This window comes from Lycium ferocissimum, chromosome 7 (genome assembly GCF_029784015.1).
Source record: "Lycium ferocissimum isolate CSIRO_LF1 chromosome 7, AGI_CSIRO_Lferr_CH_V1, whole genome shotgun sequence".
In the NCBI taxonomy this organism is placed as follows: domain Eukaryota; kingdom Viridiplantae; phylum Streptophyta; class Magnoliopsida; order Solanales; family Solanaceae; genus Lycium; species Lycium ferocissimum.
The window spans coordinates 20943237-20962859 of NC_081348.1; the positions used below are offsets into that span (position 1 = coordinate 20943237).

Consider the following 19623-nt stretch of genomic DNA (forward strand, 5'->3'; position numbering starts at 1 on the left):
CTCCAATATCTTATCTACATTTCATGTTCACACTTCAAATTATTGATTAATCATCAGAGATGGCTTAGAACTAATAACTCATTATGATAATGGATCTTTCATTTTACTACTTTGTTTGAGAGTTACTAGTATTTTCAAATTTATTCCCATTTTACTAAATACTATTGAAGCAAATGACAATTATATTATTGAAAAAAAAATACCTTTTTTGTATGGATCAAATGAAAATGGAACTCATGTAATTGAGAAAGATTTCCTTTAGCAGAAAAGATATCTTGTCGTGAAAGAGGAATTAAATGGAACGAAATTGATTGATGGTAGAGTCATGAAAATGCTTGTTTCTTCCATATTTTGAATCTTAGCTCCATGAAACATAGAAGAAGTGAAATGTTAAATCAAAACATTAATATGTAATTACTCAAGTCTCTAGTATATATTTATAATCTTAACAAAAATATCATCGGTCGTACTATAGCTTATATGTTAAACTTCGAGTGTTGTCCGATGCTTATTGAAGTCAGATGTCTATTTAGGCAAAATAATCTTTTCCCTAACAAATATATTCATGCCAGCTACAGTGCTAATACGAAATGACATAGATTATTATTGTATACCACCATTACAAGAAGCAGCATGACAAGCACTCCAAGTTTTATCTTTAATTGTTAATGAGAATCTACGTTATATATTGTAGAAGAATATGATCATTTTACACTACAACATTTGTTGTACAATATAAGAACTTATAAAATATAGCCCTCTGTCCTTTATATGTCGTCCTTGTTTGGAATAATACAATAATTGGTGGATTTGAAATGTGCATTATTTAGTATGCGTTGAATAAATATGTGGAGCCATCTGTGTTTTTTTTTTTTTTTTTTTTTTTGGGTTTCCCACTCCAATATCCACTTCGGGGTTTCAATTTTGAGGAAAATATTCTTTATCAAAAACAATTCTATTTCTAGTTAGGTTTCAAATTCGAGATCTCAAATAATTTTTATATCATTTAGTGATCCCAGTCTGAGAATGAAACATTTTCTATCAAAGGCGCATCCTTTACCAAGATTCATAATCGAGACCTTGAGTTAAGAAGGCAAGAAATCTCCGATTAAGAAGGAAAAGGTACTTACCGCTCCGTGATATATTTTGGTGGTAATGGAGTCATTTGTTTTGTGTATTTGAGGGAAATTGATTGTACATATAGGGTGTGTTCGGTATGGATGAAAATGTTTTCCAAGGAAAATGTTTTCTCATGTTCGTTTGAGTAGTGGAAAATAAGTGAATTTTTTACTTATTTTCTCATGTTCGTTTGGTTGATAGAAAACGTTTTTCGGAAAATACTCATCCAAGCCTCACCAACTCCAACCCAACCCCATACGCCCCACCCCCACACCACCCACACCCCACTCCCACGCACCTACCTACGCCCCTGCCCCCCCTTCCAAAAAAATTTCTTTGATTTTTTTTTTGTTTTTTCAGACCCCACCCCCAACCCTCACCAACTCCAACCCAACTCCATACCCCCGCACCCACACCCCACTCCCACCCACCCACCCACCCCTATGCCCCCACCCCACCCCCTTCCCTACACCCCCACCCCCCTCTATTTTTTATTTATTTTTATTTTTTACACCCCCACCCCCAACCACTCCCGTAACCCATACACCACCCCTTCCCCCGCACCCTACCCCCCACCCACCCTCCCCCTACAACATTTTTTTTGAAGTTTTTAATTTTTTTCTGAATTTTCTACACGACCACATCCCCATCACCCCACCCCCTTGCGTGGAACCCATACCACACCAACACCCCCCCCCCCAGCCCCAACAATGTTTTTTGAAGTTTTTTATTGTCTTTTGCGGGTTTCTACACCCCCAGACGCCCCCTACCCAAAAAAAAAAAATCTTTTCACCACCCATCCCCACGCCCCCCGCCCCCCCAATACACCATGACCCCCTCCAAAAGTTTTAATTTTTAACCACGCAAAGTTTTAATTTTTTTTAATTGTGAACTTTTTTCAATTCTTTTTTTTGAGGGGGGGTGGGTGCAAAACCAAACAAATGTCAAAACTTTTTTTTCAAAAAATTTTTTTGGGGGGGGGGGGGGGGGGGGAGAAAGGGTGCGGGGGTGGGGTGAGGATTGGGGTGCAAAAAAACAAAAAAAAAATGTCAAAACTTTTTTTTTCAAAAATATTAATTTTTTTTGCGGGGGGGGTGGGGAGGGGGGGCTTAGTAGGTGTAGGGTGTTCAAGGTGGGGTCGGGGTGCAAAAAAAAAGTCAAAACCTTTTTTTTCAAAAAAATTAATTTTTTTGTCTTGGGGAGGGGTGGGTGGTGCGGCGTGGGGTAGGGTGCTGGGTGGGGTGGGGGTGCAAAAAAAAAGTCAAAACCTTTTTTTTCAAAAAAAAAATTTTTTTTGTGTGGGGGGGGGGGGGGGGGGGTGGGGGGTGGGGTGCGAGTGGGGGTAGGGTCTTTGGGTGGGGTGGGGGAGCAAAAAAAAAAATTTTTTTTTGTTTTTTTGTGGGAGGGGGTGCGTGGGTGCGGGGGGTGGCGTAGGGTCTTTGCGTGGGGTGGGGTGCAAAAAAAAAAAGTCAAAACCTTTTTTTTCAAAAAAATTAATTTTTTTGTGGGGGAGGGGTGGGGGTGGGGGTGCGGCGTGGGGTAGGGTCTTTGCGTGGGGTGGGGTGCAAAGAAAAAGTCAAAACATTTTTTTTTTCAAATTTTTTTTTTTTTATGGGGGTGCGGGCGTGGGGTAGGGTGCAAAAAAAAAGTCAAAACCTTTTTTTTCAAAACAAATAATTTTTTTGTGGGGGGTGGGGCGTGGTGGGTGAGGAGTGGGGTAGGGTGCTGGGTGGGGGTGCAAAAAACCAAAAATAATGTCAAAACTTTTTTTGCAAAAAAAATTTATTTTTGGGCGGGGGAGGGAGGGGCAGGGATGGGGTGGTACGTTGGGGTGGGGTGGTTGGGGTTGGGTTGGGTGGTTGGTTGAATGAACTCGCGAACTTGTTTCCTACTTTTATTAGGGAAGTCATTTTCCTAATTTTGAGAAAATGTTTTTAAAATATTTTTCAAAATTTTTGATCAAACGAACGTGATAAAATTGAAAAATATTTTCCTCTGTACCGAACACACCCATATTGTGCATTATCCCATGGGCCTTTTATTGATGATCCAAGTGACGGACCATGATGATCCTATTACCCAATCAATTTCCCCGAGCCACGTATTATTTCATTTTTGAAACAATTTCTTTTCGTCTCAATGTTAACACATTAATACTTGCAAACGTATGTGTGAAACTTTAAGTTTGTATTATTTTAAGTTTTGATGTATTATTTTAAATTTTGAACATTTTCTTATAGGCAATAAATTTTAAATCACTAACAAAACTAAATAAGTAGCATAATGTGCTTATTAGAGTGTTCTTATTTGAATAACAGTAGAGCAAAACAGTCAGCTTCACATCATAGAAACTAATAATGTAATAAAAATATTCAACTACAATAACCAATGTCAAAATTACCTTAAACATAGAGAACCAAAATAAAATATTCAATTTGGCCTATCGATTTTACTTATTTCCTCAAAACATGCTTTAATTTGTTTTTTAAAAAAATTATTTTGTTTAAAAAATTTTTTCAAAAAATATTTTTATTTTTAAAAAAATATTTTTTTTAATTTATTTTTATTTTTTAAAAAAAATTAATATTTTTTTTTGCACCCAACATACTACCTGAAATGTGTATATCTCGCTCAAGACTTAAAAGTTTGTCAAAATTTAGTGTATAAAAAATGTATTTAAATGTGTATATCATTCAAGGCTTAAAAAATCAAAATTGTGTGTATAGAAAACAATATGAAATTTGTATCTTGCTCATGTCATTTTTTTCAATTTAAAATTACAACTACAACAACATTGTAACAATTTTCATACAATATTCAAGGCTTAAAGTTTTCGCTCAAAATTTTGTATATGAAAATTATATCTACACATAAACTTTTCATACAACTTTCATACATAGAAATATGAGGTAATTTTTTAAGCCGTTGAAAAAAAAAAAATTAATATTTAAAAAATATATATAAAAATTATTTTTTAAAAATAAGATTTTTTAAAAAAATAAATATTTTTTATAAAAAATATATTTTTCGGAAGGTTTTGTAATATATCGTATTTTTGTAAATAAGGACTAATATTTCTCCTAAAATATATATGTTGAAGAAAATATTCAATTTGGCCTATCGATTTTACTTATTTCCTCCGTTTTAATTTGTTTGTCTTATTTTGTTTAAAATTTTTTCTCACATTCACATACATAAAATCTAAGGCCACAAGAGTCAAATAGCATTTTGATACATTGTACACATTTTTAATTTAAAATTACAGGATTCAAAAGTTTTCTTTATTTTCTTGGCCTTAAGTTTTCTTAAGAAATTTTGGTACACGCATACAAAAATCTCCAGATTTGCTTCATCTTCTTCAAGCAATTGTCAATAGGCTGAACTTGCTCTATCTTCTCCTTTGAGGTTAATTGTCATGTTTTGGAGTTAGTACATCATCAAGCTTCTCAACATAATTAGACTTCGCTGTCATATTTTGACATTATAAGAAATGAATAAGAAATGAATCTAACAATCTGGCTATGTACTAGTTTATTATGATTGGAATCTTGTGTGATGTTCGAAATAAAAATGGGAATCTTGGGGAGATGTGTGTAGAGTTTGACAAAGCAAGCATTAAATTATAACTGCGATAACAAAGAAAAATATATTGAAAGAGATGTAAAAACTTAAAGTGATTCAGCCAATTATAGCTAATCTTCAAGAAAAAGAAAACCCAAATACGGTAACCATAATTGAGAGTTGAGACCACCAATTAACAATTTTGGTTATCAATATCTTTTTTGAGTACATTTCTAAAGAAAGCAATATATGAAGAATTAAGTTTAAGCATATGTCACACTTGAATAAAACTATTTGGTTCACATTTGTGGTTTGAATATTATATATGAATATCAAATTATCTCATGATTCTCGAGGCAAAGAATCAAATGACTAAGCAAAGACCAAGGAATCTTAAAGTTGATTAAGGATCGGATTTGTGAACTATTCTACAGTTAACTAAAATTAAAACTTAATGACATCACTGAAAACCTGATCAAGCGTGCAACAAATGACAAATTGTTGTGTCAACTTGGCATATACAAACACAATGACACTGTCAGGAATTAGCTGTTAATGAACTGGTGACGAGTTCAAAAAATGGTTATTTGTTGGTGTTGGTAGATCCTAAGCTAATTAAAATTAAGTTAATTAATGGTTGTTAGTAATGTATAATACAACTAGTCGAACATTTTCGGTTGTATGTACATTGTTTTGTTTATTTGTTTCCCACGAAGATGGACAAGTCCACCACTAGCACAAAAATCATATACTATAGTATGGCTGCTAATGCTCTTTAGCCTGATTGGAAAGATCATTAAGAGACACTAATGTCTTTTTAATGACCATGACTTGGCTGGTTTTAAATGTTTCCATCTGATGTACTACTGGATATTGCCTTTGGAAATTAGGGGTCGTTTGGTTCGAAGACAAGTTACACTGGGATCAGATTAGTAATGTTGGAATTAGCAATCCTGGGATTAGTTATGCTGCCATATTTCTTATCAATAGTTTAGTTTGGTGTATTAAAAATAACATGCATTACATAATTTTAAGTAGTACTGAATAGGTGTGTAAGTGTAAGAAGAGTATTGGTATTGTTAATGTCATGATTTAATGTGTATATGAATAGTACTGAATAGGGAGTATAAGTAATATTAGTATTAATTGTACTAGACTTAAATTTGCAACAAATATTATATTTAAAATTTTATACTAATATTATTCTGCCTAATACACCCTAACAAACGATCCCTTAATGTTGCCATCATTCTTAATTAGATTAATGAGATTATTGTGTAAATGTACGTCAGAGTCAGACTCTATCTTAGACATGTATGTCCCCTAAAAAGCAAAATGAGGAATGCAAGCCCAAAGAACCCAATTGCAGCTTTAGCAATTAGTCTGACCCGGGTAAAAATATTTCCGCACTCATATTTACGACCAAATGTTAATTTATCATGATTAATAATAAATTAAGGTGAAAATATATATGTCTACATACTTTTTGGCCTAAAAAGAGAATATTTCATTAACCAAAATGGGCAATATACACAGTTAGTTCTTCTGAACTCAAGAGCTAATTCTCAAAGGAAGAAAACATTTACATGTATCAAAACTTGAGCTATGCTAAGCTATCAGTATTGTATTACACAATACCTTCTAGCTAGGAAGGGTTTGTATTCAAAACCTCATCATATAGCATCATTAATTATGGTTGAGTATATATGTGAAGACATGTATATTATGGATTCATTGGGTTAATATAAGATACATGTAAGTTTTTATCTCTAAGACGTACGTCACCCTCGTTGCAATGGTACGTACATCGACTAGTCATGAAATTGAAATTGGACCTATACATATCGTTAATTTTGCACCATGAAACATGTTTAGAATAACAATCTTTTATGTCGGATTGTTGTATCCATAAAAGCCAAGAAGAATCAATCATATCGAAACGTATGAAACAATGAATCAAACAGTACTACTGCTGAGTTGTTGTCATATGCTGTATGATCACGATATAATGTCCATATTAACTTTGCTTGTAAAGATCTTTAATTTGGTCCTGTTGGCTTTTTTTTTTTTTTTTTTTTTCATTTTTTCATTTTTTCTGGTGCCTATGAAGCAACCTTAGCCTTTTCTTCGATGAGCTGACAACGACCTTTCACCTATGCAGGGGAAGTTCGGATACAAATTCGGTCGAACTCAGTAACTTTTATTCAAATAGTGTGTTTGTCTTAAGAAAATCATTCCCATATTAAATTAGAACTCAAATATTAACATTTAAAATCCTATTAATATGACGCTTCGAACCATAGTCTACTGTTGCTGGAATGAAACGGAGCTAATGCAAAATCCGTAAAATTAAAATCTCAGGTCTGTTCTGCACCTATGCGAAATGTTACTGCAAATTTAATCAATCGAAGGAGGGGAAGGGTGTTAGGTTATGTACATTATAATGATGGAGACATCCAAAATGAGATCTAGACATAATCAATAAATTAGCGTACGATTTTAATTTTTAATGTTTGGATAAGGAACAAGCTGTAATATCGAATCAGATGCACATATTTATGGTCTCTTTTGTTTGGAGGAATACAATGTTTTAATTACAAGTTTATATAAATTAAACAGACAAATGAAGCTTTAGGCTCCTATAGGGCCAACTCAGTCCTATTAATTAGACCTCTATCGTACCACAATTCAAATTAACTCAAGAGAACAACTTGCTTCGTGATGTGAAAATAAACTAGGACTAGTTTGAGTATCTAGTTGTTGCTTTCTTTATAAAACTTAAAGAGGATCCTATAACTTCTCATTTATTTTATTTGAGAATTTTATTACTAATAGGACTTAGTACGCACCACTTGTCACAAATGCTAAATTTAATGTCAATTCCATTTTTTTTTTCTGTAAGTTTCCCATGTACATTCCACTTGTCTCTAATTAACTTTTAAAAAGTTGTTGAGAGCTCAAAGTAATCAAGAAACATATTTTTAAGGCATGACTGATGACTAAACGAAGTCCAACATCGATATTCATGTTAATTAAGGAAAAGGATATTCCTAGTACCAGACCTTAAATCATGCTTATTTTGGATTACAAAAATTGAACTCTTTATGTTTGGTTGGATTTTCAGTAGTAGTTTATTTTCAATAAGGCAATGGGTAATACAGATTATAGTTTGGGATGTTGGCATATCCTTAGCACTTACTAAAATAAGTTGCTGGACAAATATTTTTCAGTGAATTAATTTATTCTTAGTAACAAAATCTGTCACATTCATTTGATTGTTATACAGTAGTGTATTACAATCAGTGGCTCATCCAACTGTTTTAAAGACATGTGTGATCATATTCATGGTACAAGCACTCCACGACAGAATCGCACCATGTTGATGATACTGTACATGTATTTAATTGTTCTTGTTCTTAAATGCTCTTTCACGGAAATTGCTAGGTCCCTTCTTTATTTCAAGAACCAATATAATGCACTACATGTTCATTGTCTTTTCCTAATCAGAAATATCGATGAGAAAGAAAATATCATCCCAACGACTCAGCACTTTTTTTTTTTTTAATTACATAGCGAAAGGGGAGAGGGAAAGAGGATATATCAATACAGTATTGAGGGGTTTGAATCCTTCACTTTTAACTGTGAAAAGCGGAGAACTTAACGAGAATTTATCAGTGAGCTAGCCCTCAACCTCAAAAAAAACAAGTTCCGTGACAAAATATGCATACCTTTTGAAAATTTGATTTTGGTTTAGTTTTTTTTAAAAAAAAAAAAAAAAAAGTTTTCAAAACTATATCAGCAGAAAACTTGTGTTTTGGATTGACAAAAAATGTGTTTAATTCTTGAGGACAAAAATCAGAAAAAAGATTCTAAAAAGACAGGTTGAGATTTTACCTGATTCTGGGGAAGTGACTTCATTTCAAGTTACTGTTACTTATAACTCGGTGTTTTATCTTTTTCACAAGGGTGATGTTGATAGCACATCTGCCTTGGACGCTTTGGGACTATGAATATTGACGACGTGATGTTTGACTGAAAGTCAGCTATTTGTTGATGTTTTATTAGTCGTCATTGTGGTTCCATTTGACTTAGAAAGTCATTTGAAACTTTATTTTAGCGGGAAAATTGATGTTCGTATTTCACCTAAAACGCTCAACTATTTAAGTGATTTTTTAATTACTTTTTATTGGTTTTATTTAAAGTCAAAATTGTAAGACATAAACAAGTACCCATTTTAATCATTTTATTGATCCACCCGCTTGATCCGACCCACTAAAAATATATTGATCAAGACCTTTTATTCACCCTCATTCCCACTACATATAGTATTAGGTGGTACTAGCAGTATTTTAGTTTTAAATAATTTTGTCATTGATCTTTGTTATTACTTATTAACAAACGAATTTATCTGGTTAAAAAAAAAAAAAATACTAACCTCGATCATAATCGTAGATCAGTTTGTAAAAATTCTGATTATCAAATACATCTATTTATAAGAAATAACAAAGCTCAATGACTTATTAATTATTTAAAAGTAACAACATAACTGGTAAAGAAACTACTAAATTCGATCATAAATGTAGATTAATTTATAAAATCAAATCTCGATAGACTCGTTTTTCGAGATAAATTCGTTTGTTAATAAGAAATAACATAGATAAATGACAGAATTATTTAAAACTAACGACATGACGATTAAATAAAATACTACTACTGCTACCTAATACTATATTTAGTGAGAATGAGGGTAAAATAGATAATATTGGTTATTATATTTTTAGTGGGTCGAATCAATAAAATGGTTAGAATGGGTACTTGTTTATTTTTTATAATTTTGGCTTTAAATAAAAATCAACAAAATATAATTAAAAAATTACTTAAATAGGCCGAGTAACTTTCTGGTTAGAAAATAAAGTTGAGTGACTTTATGAGCGAAACACCAATAGTTGAGTGACTTTCTTTCTGATTAGAAAACAAAGTTGAGTATCTTTCTGAGTAAAATACCAATAGTTGAGTGACATGCACTTTATTAAAAAAGCAAAAGTTGAATGACACTACAGGTAAACAGCATAATTGAGTGGCCATATTAGATATTATCTCCACCTTTTATGGACCATTCTTGATACTCTGTTTTGACTGATGAGACACACTAATTCTCAAGCGTGCAATTATTTTCCTTAACTTTACTATTTTCATATACCACTTTTGAACGTTTCCACTCCCATGGTTGTTGAATCTTCCAAATTCCGTAACCACAATTCTTTTTTGTGATAGCATGAAGTTAGAACACGAACAAAATCTCACATTGACAGTTAATAAGAAAAACAAATTTTATGATTCTACTTTCAATGGTTCATAACTTTTCACTTAGATGACACCTGAATTAAATTTTTATAACTGAATGAACAAAAGCTGTTAACGAAAAATCTCCCTGCCATTCAATATCTCTATGGGGTAAAAACATGAGTCGAGAAAAAGCAGCAGAGTCAACCCCTATATAAAGCTACTCATGAGCTGCCACTCGCTAGCTATCAAAATTACTTCGCTTCCCACCTCGTTTACGTCCATTGACGCCCTAGGTCACTCCTTTCTTTACACTGGGCTATGAAAAGCAACTAGCTAGAAGCTATTCCTTCGGGTCGAAGCACTAAAAGAAAAGGATCGGAAAAGGAGGTAACATAGGAACCACACGACCCCTACTAGTGAAAGGAATGGAGGTGCGCTCCATCCCACCAACAGAAAAGGCCGCGAGAAAAAATCATGTGAATTTAACTTCAACTGGACAATATCGCATCATGTTAACTTAACATAGAAGTATACCTTGACCTGAGTGAACTAGCCAGGAGGTTGTAGTATAAAAAGTCTTACAACAACAACATACCCAGTGTAATCCCACAAGTGGAGTCTGAGAAGATTAGAATGTACGCAGACCCTCCAAGGTAGGGAGGTTGTTTCCGAAAGACCCTCGGCTATATAAAGTCTTACTAATGAAAATAGGCAAATGACGCCAATCATGTAAGAACCAATTGCATGTTCCACCATTTGTCATTTACCATAAACTTTTATTCTAACATCCACTAACAGACAGCATTACCACCAGTGACATCCAACAGAGCTAACATCTTAATATCTCAGTGTCCCAGTAAGGAAATCCAACAAAGGTAGCAAATACATACACATGAGCTGAATAGAGCACTACTCTTAGAGACTAAAACACAAACACAACATATGAAATGACAAGTTGCATAAGAGAAGGTTGTATTGTATTCCAACATGACAGTTGATTTACTCTTTCTGGTAAAGGGAACGCAAGGCAAGTGCTGCAACCAATATCAGCAAAGGTGACAAGAATTGCAATATTATCTTCCATAAATTTCCAGAACCCTGCGGTCCAGCGGTTGGTGTCGTTGGGGTTGGCGGGGTATATTTGGGTTCCGCAGGAAGGGTGGAACTGTCAATATCACCAATGTAATATTTCTTCATCAACTCTCTTGCATCATCGCTGTGACCGACATCCTCAAAATCATCTGTCGCATCCTTCCCTATGTATCACAAAAATTTATACATATCATATCTAAGTATATCAGTTCACGAAAAGCAATCTAATACCCAAGTTTTTTGTCTTACCTGTTGCAGTTAGCAAGACATCATCACCCCCCGGATGGTCATCCAAAAATGAGGTTACATCATAAACCTAACATAAAGTTGTCAAACATGGAATTAAATTATAGCAACAGTAAACAATAATCAGAACAACACAGCTAAAATAATGCCCCCAGCAGGAGAGGTTTTGATTTACTTCTGCTGAGAACGATATTTATTACCAAAGAGGGTCTATGTCAAATACCAAATATGATGACGAACTACGTATTATTACATATTCAAGTGTTCATGCATTTGTCCTCTAGATTATTTACCTTATTCAAAGTCTAGAGATCGTAGAGAACATCCAACCGTTCTAGAATGCATTATAGTCAGTTAACACTAATGATGGAAATAAAATTGAAACCTCCGCAACACAGTTCCAAGCTATAACATTCAGATCAAGCACTTTTATACCACAGTGGCCACGTACTGACAGAGACCGTTTACAGTATAGAATCACATTACAAGAGTGAGCAGGAGAGAGATGAAATAGCAAGGTCCTCCTTACAAGACGAAAAACTTCTCTCCATGTATTTTGTGTATAGATAACGTACCCATTACATGGAAACATGGAAAGCACTGATAGTTACAATCGTAAGAGAGAGTTGCAACTTAGGGAACACCGGTGGAGAAATGAAATGAAAAACAGATAATGAATAAATTGATCTAGCTGGAAACAAATGGTGATTTATAAGTTATTGACGACAATGAATCATTGGGAAATACCGAAATAGTGAGATCAAAGAGCAGGTCAAGATCCTGTCCAATGAAAGAGCACATGTAGAGAAGCCTTCGACCATTTATCCGTGATGTCATACAAGGATAGTGGTAAAGACAGCAACAAAAGAGTTCTTCTACCTCATGATATGGCCCTATGTCCAATGGTAGAGCGTGGTATGCTGGTGTATAATTATTCTTTTAGGAACAAGCGTTTCTTAGCTCTCACAAATATCACAGGAGAAATAAAACCAATTTTTGTTAGCTTCCCCTAACAGATTTTATCTCAATTAATTGTTAAAAACCCAATCTAATATATATTTCCTCTCTTCAATACTGTATACTATGTCAAACATAGTTTTGTAGGAATCTTACAACCCGTTTTTTTCTGTTGGAAAGAATTTTATTTTCACTAATTCCCAGTAAAAAATGTCAATTTGTGATTTGTTAGATTGGGTTAGACGCATAGTTCATAAAATTTGGACATCTGGACAAAAAATGAAATTTATCATAGTACTATAAGATTTTGTAACGTGCTCACTTCCAATACTTAGTTCCGTAAATTTTTCTACCCTCCTTCCCCTAATGTATTACAATAATACCCTACACCTCGAGGTACCTCTTATCCCAACTGATTCTCAGCAGACATTCTTTTTTTAACTTTGATTCTTTGATGCCTGCTTTGCTTTGTTCCCTTCAATTTAAGGCATGTTTTTACACGGCAAGCTAAACTTTTAAGTTCATTGTCACTCTGATATTAGATTTGGTGCTACAAAGCTTCTAGAATTTAAGACCTATACTTTTTTTTTGGTCCGAGGAAACAAAGTATATTAATTAAGTAGGAACACTACAGAGAGTCGTAATTGTAGCAGTATCAGGATGACCCAAAAAGACTCCGGGACTCATCGTGGAGTCATTACGAAAGGCGAACCAGAGGGCCCTAAGGGAGGAAGAGGGTGTTGGGGCTGTGCATTACAAAATGGGGATTGCCTGTAAGGGCTATTTCCATGAGTAGATAAGGATAGCGTTGTTTCCTAGCTTGGTCCTCCTGTAGTGATTCTTATACAAAAGTTGGTGGTTCAACAAAAATGCTAAGTGAGTTGACGGCCATCTGCATGCATCCATGGTGTGCTAGCTTATTTGCTACAAAATTTGTTCCCTATAGTTAACACACCACATTATGCTCTCTCTTTTCATCCTTCTTTTTCTTTCTTGTTTTTCAGATGTCTCCTTGGTGTTCTAATTCAATAAATTCTGATTCACCTTATTTCAGTATATTTCATATTTTTTCCTTTTAACTTTAATCCTATGAGCCACTAAGTCTTGGGATGTCATGCAATGCAATGAGGAGGAAAAAGGTCCTTTAGTTGTTATGATGAGACGAAAAAGACTAGTGTTATGTGAGACGAAAAAGACTAGTGTTTTTTTATTAGTGTTGATTATACTTCAGTTTTCTCTTATTATTTTGGTTACATCTCACTCACCACTCTATTCTTTGGACTTCTAATTGTCCAAATCCCAACCAATCTCATTGCAATTTATACAGTTTGATGCTAACCAACAAAAAATGACTAGATTTTACTCGCGCTGTTACTTCATTTCCTTTATTATTTTCAGAGTTGTATGCGCTGGTTTATCCACTACACTCCCTTTGCTTTTCATTCTCCCTTTCGCGTTTCACTCTTCTCTTTCTTCTTTATTCTATTCTTTTCTCCCTTCTGCTATTGATTTGTTTTATCACTAGCTGATACTTGCCGTTCTTCCTTGAAAAAGAAATACTAATAAAGGGGTAAAAAAGCTTCTTTCTTTTATATTTGCCTGTCAAATGCCTCTTTTTTTTTTTTTTTTTTGTAAATCAAATGACCATGAACATGATCAAAAAGAAAAGTACTTGTGTTTATAGGCTATAGCCTCAAAACAAAGAAAACTTTTGGTCCATCTTTCTTACTAACACATCTTAATTTTATTTGTTATTTCTGCTTTGTCCTATTTCTACTTACTCCATTTGTTAAATTTTAGCTTTCCCATTTCACTACATATGCCACCCAACTCTTTAAAGTGAAAATTGGATCTTATATTTTTTTGATAAGGCTTTTGTAAATAAAATATATTTCTCCTAAGAAGTCTTCAGATGAGCAATCATATTACTGAACTGTCAGTTCTTTTTTTTTTTTTTTTCCCTGATCAAGTAAAGGCAAACTTCATTCACTCAGCATCCAGAAGATGCAAAGGATTACAAAAACATAAGCAAAAATAGCTCCTGTACATTGTCTGATAACCCCCTAGAAAAAATTCAAGAGTTTTTATGATCCAAAAAGTTTCAATACTATTTACATTACAAAACCTACTCCAAGCAAGAAGATTCATAAAACTCTATCCTTTGGGAAGTGATTAGGAGTTGAAATCCTTTCAAACAACGCTGGTTTCTTTTTTCCCAAATGCACCAGATATCACTGCAGGACCATCTTCCACATGTTTATCATTGACTTTCCGATACTCAATTCTTTTGATCACGGAAGTACCAAGTTTCAAGAATCATTTTGTATTTCTGGAAAGAGATAATTTTTATAAATAATTACCTGGGTAATGTCGAATTGAACTATAGGAAGTGAACTATATTATACAATGTATTTCTTTACTAGACATATGCTTAGTACCAAGTTTCAAGAATCATTTTGTATTTCTGGAAAGAGATAATTTTTATAAATAATTACCTGGGTAATGTCGAATTGAACTATAGGAAGTGAACTATATTATACAATGTATTTCTTTACTAGACATATGTTTAGTAAGTTCATGATTATGTCCTAGATTTTCTTGAACAACATATATTTGGTGGGCGTTTCATTTTGATAACCTAGAAATCCCACTGTTTCTAGTCTCGAAACTTAATAAATAATGGATTTGCCCTTTGTATTCAAAGACATGATAGGATGAGGATGATGCCTCCTCATCCCACCTCCTTCGCCAAACCAAATCTGATCTAAAGTTTGCAGACTCTGTGTAATCATTTGGATTGTCTACTAATCAGTTCCAGGATACACACAAGCCAGGGAGAGTAAAAGGCTAAAGAGATCGATAATAGTATATGCTATAAATAGTGACAGTGCCGAATAGATTAAAAAAAATTAGGAGGAGACCACAATCATTTGTAAAAACCATAAAAGAATAAGGTTGAAGAAGAAAAATGGTGATAGGCTACCTAGTTAAGACTGGTAAGGGAAACACAATTGAAAGCATTAACGCATATATTCCACAAATAGAACTAGATGAGGAAACTGTAATTTAAATTAAAGACATTATGGATACTTTGTTGAAAGGGTTTTCAAATTACCAACAAATCTTTATAGGAAGACTGAACGGACATGTCATGTTGGTAGATATACTGATCATTTCAACAGACAAAATGGCGATATAATTATCGTACAAGAAATGAATAAGGGAATGCTATGAAGAAAAGTCATTTCATATGACCTTTCAAGGTGGACTTAGCTAACAACAAAACACTATAAAAACACAGTATCTATATACGCAATACTAATCGCAACTGATACTTTAGCAGTTGTTATACTCAGGCAGTGGCAGATCTAGAGCACAAGCTATGTTTTCACAAGTACCCAGTAGCTTTTGCTCAGACCTTGTATATGTATTAAGAAATACACTAAAATATCTATAAGTTGTGTGGGCTTTCACTGGATATGTTGTTGTTGTACTAAAATATCTATAAGAATCTGACAATGAACCCAATTACAATTAGGTATTAACTTGAGGACGTTGTAGGAACCCATAAACTTCAAATACCGGATCCACATCTGATTATTCCTCGGGCCGATATATGATCAAGGTTTGTATAGTGATAAAAAAAAAATTACTTTGAAATTGAAACCTAGTTGTGATTGATTGATCTATTTATGAGCATCAATTCCCCAAGATATGACCCCAAGAAAGCCTAAACTAGAAGTTGCATCCTTCTAGTTATAAAGATTACTTGGAGTTGAAATGGTTTTACTCCACAACTTATACTACAACAAACAAAAACAATAACATACCCAGTATAATCCCACAAGTGGAGTCTGGGGAGGGTAAGATGTACGCACACCTTACCCCTACAGCCTAACTTTGTGGGGTAAAGAGGCTGTTTCGAATTCCGATAGACCCCTGACTCAAAAGAAGTGTAACCAAAGCAGGATAGACAGGAAAATAGCGGCAACAGAACTGAAGAAATGATAAAAACTGTAACATTTATGTAATCCAGCAAATGAATCAATCAGAAACTTGCTAAAAAGAATAAACAAATAGAATTATAGTTATAGATGCTAAGAACAAACTTGCCTTTCCAGAGATAACAAGCCAGCAATCATCTTTCTTGTTGTGAACCGACACTTCACTAAAAGCATGAACTTTAGTCATCTTTACCGATCACCGATATACAATCTATCCAATGGGAAGATAAAAATTAAACACAAAAATTGTAATTGAAGGGCAGAAACATTAAAAAGAAGTGAGATTAGGACAAGATTAAGAATCAAACCAGAATGAAGAAATTTAGGTTGCCTCTAAATTTCCGCCTAGGATAATAGTCAAACTTGGGTAGCGTGTTTGGTGTGTGCCGTTTTGCACTTTTGTCTGTAAGTTATATAACGCATTTCAATGCCCCATCCCGTTGTACTAGGATGATAGGATGCTTATTTTAGCCCTTGTACACGTGGGAAGCTTTTATTTGACGTAATATTGATCTCTACTATACTAATTTTCTTTTTCTTTTTTTAATTACTAAACATTCCGTCTCAAATTATCTGTCGTGTTCCTCTTTTATAAACCGTTTTAAAAATATTACTCCATTCATCAAATTTATTTGACACTTTTCGCTTTTCAAGAGTCTATTGAGTTGTTCTTTGATCGTAATTTTTTTCATATATCGTTTAAATATTTTAAATTATTAATTATGGTGACTTATAGTACTGTTCTGTATTTTTCCAATGGCTGTTACAACGTGCAACAACTTTTTTGTTGTTGCCAAAAGTATTTTTTGTAACAACAGTTAATATTATGGCAATAAAAAAAAATTATTTTAAAAAAATTCATTATATATGCCAACAATAAAACTAAGTTGTTATTAAATATTGAATTTTACCAATTATATTATTTTTATTGCCAAAAGAGCTGTTGGCATTTCTGTACGTGTGTTTAGCATTAAGTTACATTTGTCGCATTACCAAGACTTCTTAAAATATTAATATCTTTTTCTTGTGATAAACGATATGATTTGACACGTAAAATTAACTGTCATTCATGAAATAGATGGTAACAAAAACATTTATGTGATGATTAAAATAAATATATGTCTCATGAAGCACATTGTTTTATCGGCTTAATGTTTTAATTTAATATTGCAAGCATTGGCTAAAAAGTCGAACAAGTACTAAACTATTCCATTAGTGGTCGTTTGGTTTTTGGTGAAATAGTCCTGGATTATAATCCGGGACTAATTTATCCCATACGGTGGGATTATTTTATACCATCTAAAAGATGGTATAAAATAATCGATAAGTGGGTTAAGAAGGTATAAGGTGGGCTATTCAGTAATAATTTTTATACGTTTGGTGCAAGGTATAAATTTATTCGGATTATTTTATACCTTATACCAAACGTGGTATAAAAATTAGATAATCTTTAACTCTTATACCATGAACCAAACGACCACTTAGAGTAAAAATATTCATGAAGGACAACAAGAGTTTTATCGGCTTAAATTAACAAAATATATACCAGATCAAGAAAGCCCAGGATCTTTTGGCCCAAATTGTCACGCAATGTAACATGGCCAATTTGCCGGAATGTCCTTATTTTGGGATGGTCGTTAATTTTTTCCCCTCAAATTGCTGGTCTTTAATTTTTACCTTTCGGCTAAAAGAAAATTAAAAATATGCTAATATTTTTGGTTTGAACCCTAGCAGAGTCCAAAAAATAATAATTCGTAAGGCAAGATTTCATAGCAATTTGTACCTATCCGGGTAAAGTTATGCCTTCTGTAGTATCCCAGCAGAGTTAAAAATAATAAAGCAAGACAAGGTTTCATAGAAAAATATGCCCTGTTGGGTAAAAAGGATTATACTCTCGAGCATAGTTGCTAGGGAAAAAGACATATATAGTAGGTCGAGTGAAACTAATTCCACCTGGTGACCAAAGTTCTTCTAAACTCAAATTATACCCACTAAACTAATCTCATCCATTAGCCAAAACTTAAATAAGATAATTTTCAAATAAAAACCCAAATACAAAAATATTTGGCGATTTTTATATATGTGTCATTTATTGTATAAAATATGTATCGACACATCGTAATGTATAGAAACTCGTATAAAATATGAATCACTAAGGCAGTATCATTTTTGTATATAATATGTATCATTTGTGTATATAATGTGTATCGAACGATTGGCTATAAATCGTGTATAAAATAAAAAATTATACCGTATCATTTTTGTATATAATATGTATCGTTTTGTATAGAAAGTGTACATATAATTCCAGCATGTGTATATAAACTGTATCAATCTTGTATAAAAAGTGTACCATACGTATAAAAAATATATTATAGAAACCGTATCATTGTGGTATATAATATGTATCACTATTGTAAATGTAAAAAAAATATCATATCATTATTGTATAACATGTGTATAATAAATGTATAATTAATGTATAATTTATGTATAATAAATATATGATTAATTAAAGATATGTATATAAACGTATCATTCTTTGTATAAAGTATATATATAATTCCAACATAGGTATATATCTTTACAGTATACCGGCACAGTGGCGACTTAATACCACAAAAAGTCTTTTTTAGTCCCTGGGCTATTATCCGACCAACCTTGGCATTATTTTGGGCGAAATGGACTCACGATAGTATTAGGCCCAAATATTGGCTAAATGTGGCATCATTTTTTGCGCGGAGTGCCCTTCTTTTGGGGTGGTCTTAAATTTCTTTTTTTCGTATTTACTGGTCTTTAAATTATGCCCTCATATTCTTGGGTCTTTAATTTTTTGCCCTTTGCATTGCAACTTTGAAGCTACAAGCAGGGTTAAGTTCGAACCCCGCTCGAAGCAAAAAATTAAAAAAAAAAAATCGCAAAACAAGGTTTGAGTACGCGTGTATGCGGACCCACGATACTTTTTGTTAAGGAATTACAAATTTTATACGGACCGAGATACTCATGCCTTATAGGCCGAGACTTGGCAAAAGTATCTTGCAGGTCAGAAGCATAACTTTGATAATTCCTTCACAAAGTTATGCTTAGGTGGGCAAAGGCATACTTTTAATGGGCAAACTTTTATCTTAACCAGATACTTTTGTGAAGGAATTATCAAAGTTACGACCCTAAGATACTTACGCCAAGTTCCATAAAGGCATAAGATGTCGGTCGGTATAACACGATAATTCCTTCACAAAGTTATGCGGTGGAGCATACTTTTAACGCAACTTTTTACTGGGACCGGCATAACTTTGTGATGAATTATCAAAGTTACGTACGGGACCCCGAGATACTTGCCAAGTCTCCCCACAAGGCA

General features: G+C 33.5%; 1 protein-coding gene across 1 annotated transcript; it reads right to left on the reverse strand.

The window, feature by feature from the left end:
- Positions 1–10696: 10696 nt before the first annotated feature.
- On the reverse strand, positions 10697–16725 carry LOC132063733 (cytochrome b5-like). The gene is made up of 4 exons (XM_059456431.1): positions 16574–16725; positions 16375–16476; positions 11308–11374; positions 10697–11222 (listed from the first exon to the last, which is right to left on the reverse strand). The coding sequence occupies exons 2-4, from the start codon at positions 16450–16452 to the stop codon at positions 10966–10968; spliced, it is 402 nt and encodes a 133-aa protein (XP_059312414.1). The 5' UTR covers positions 16453–16476; positions 16574–16725; the 3' UTR covers positions 10697–10965.
- Between the last annotated feature and the right edge of the window lie 2898 nt (positions 16726–19623).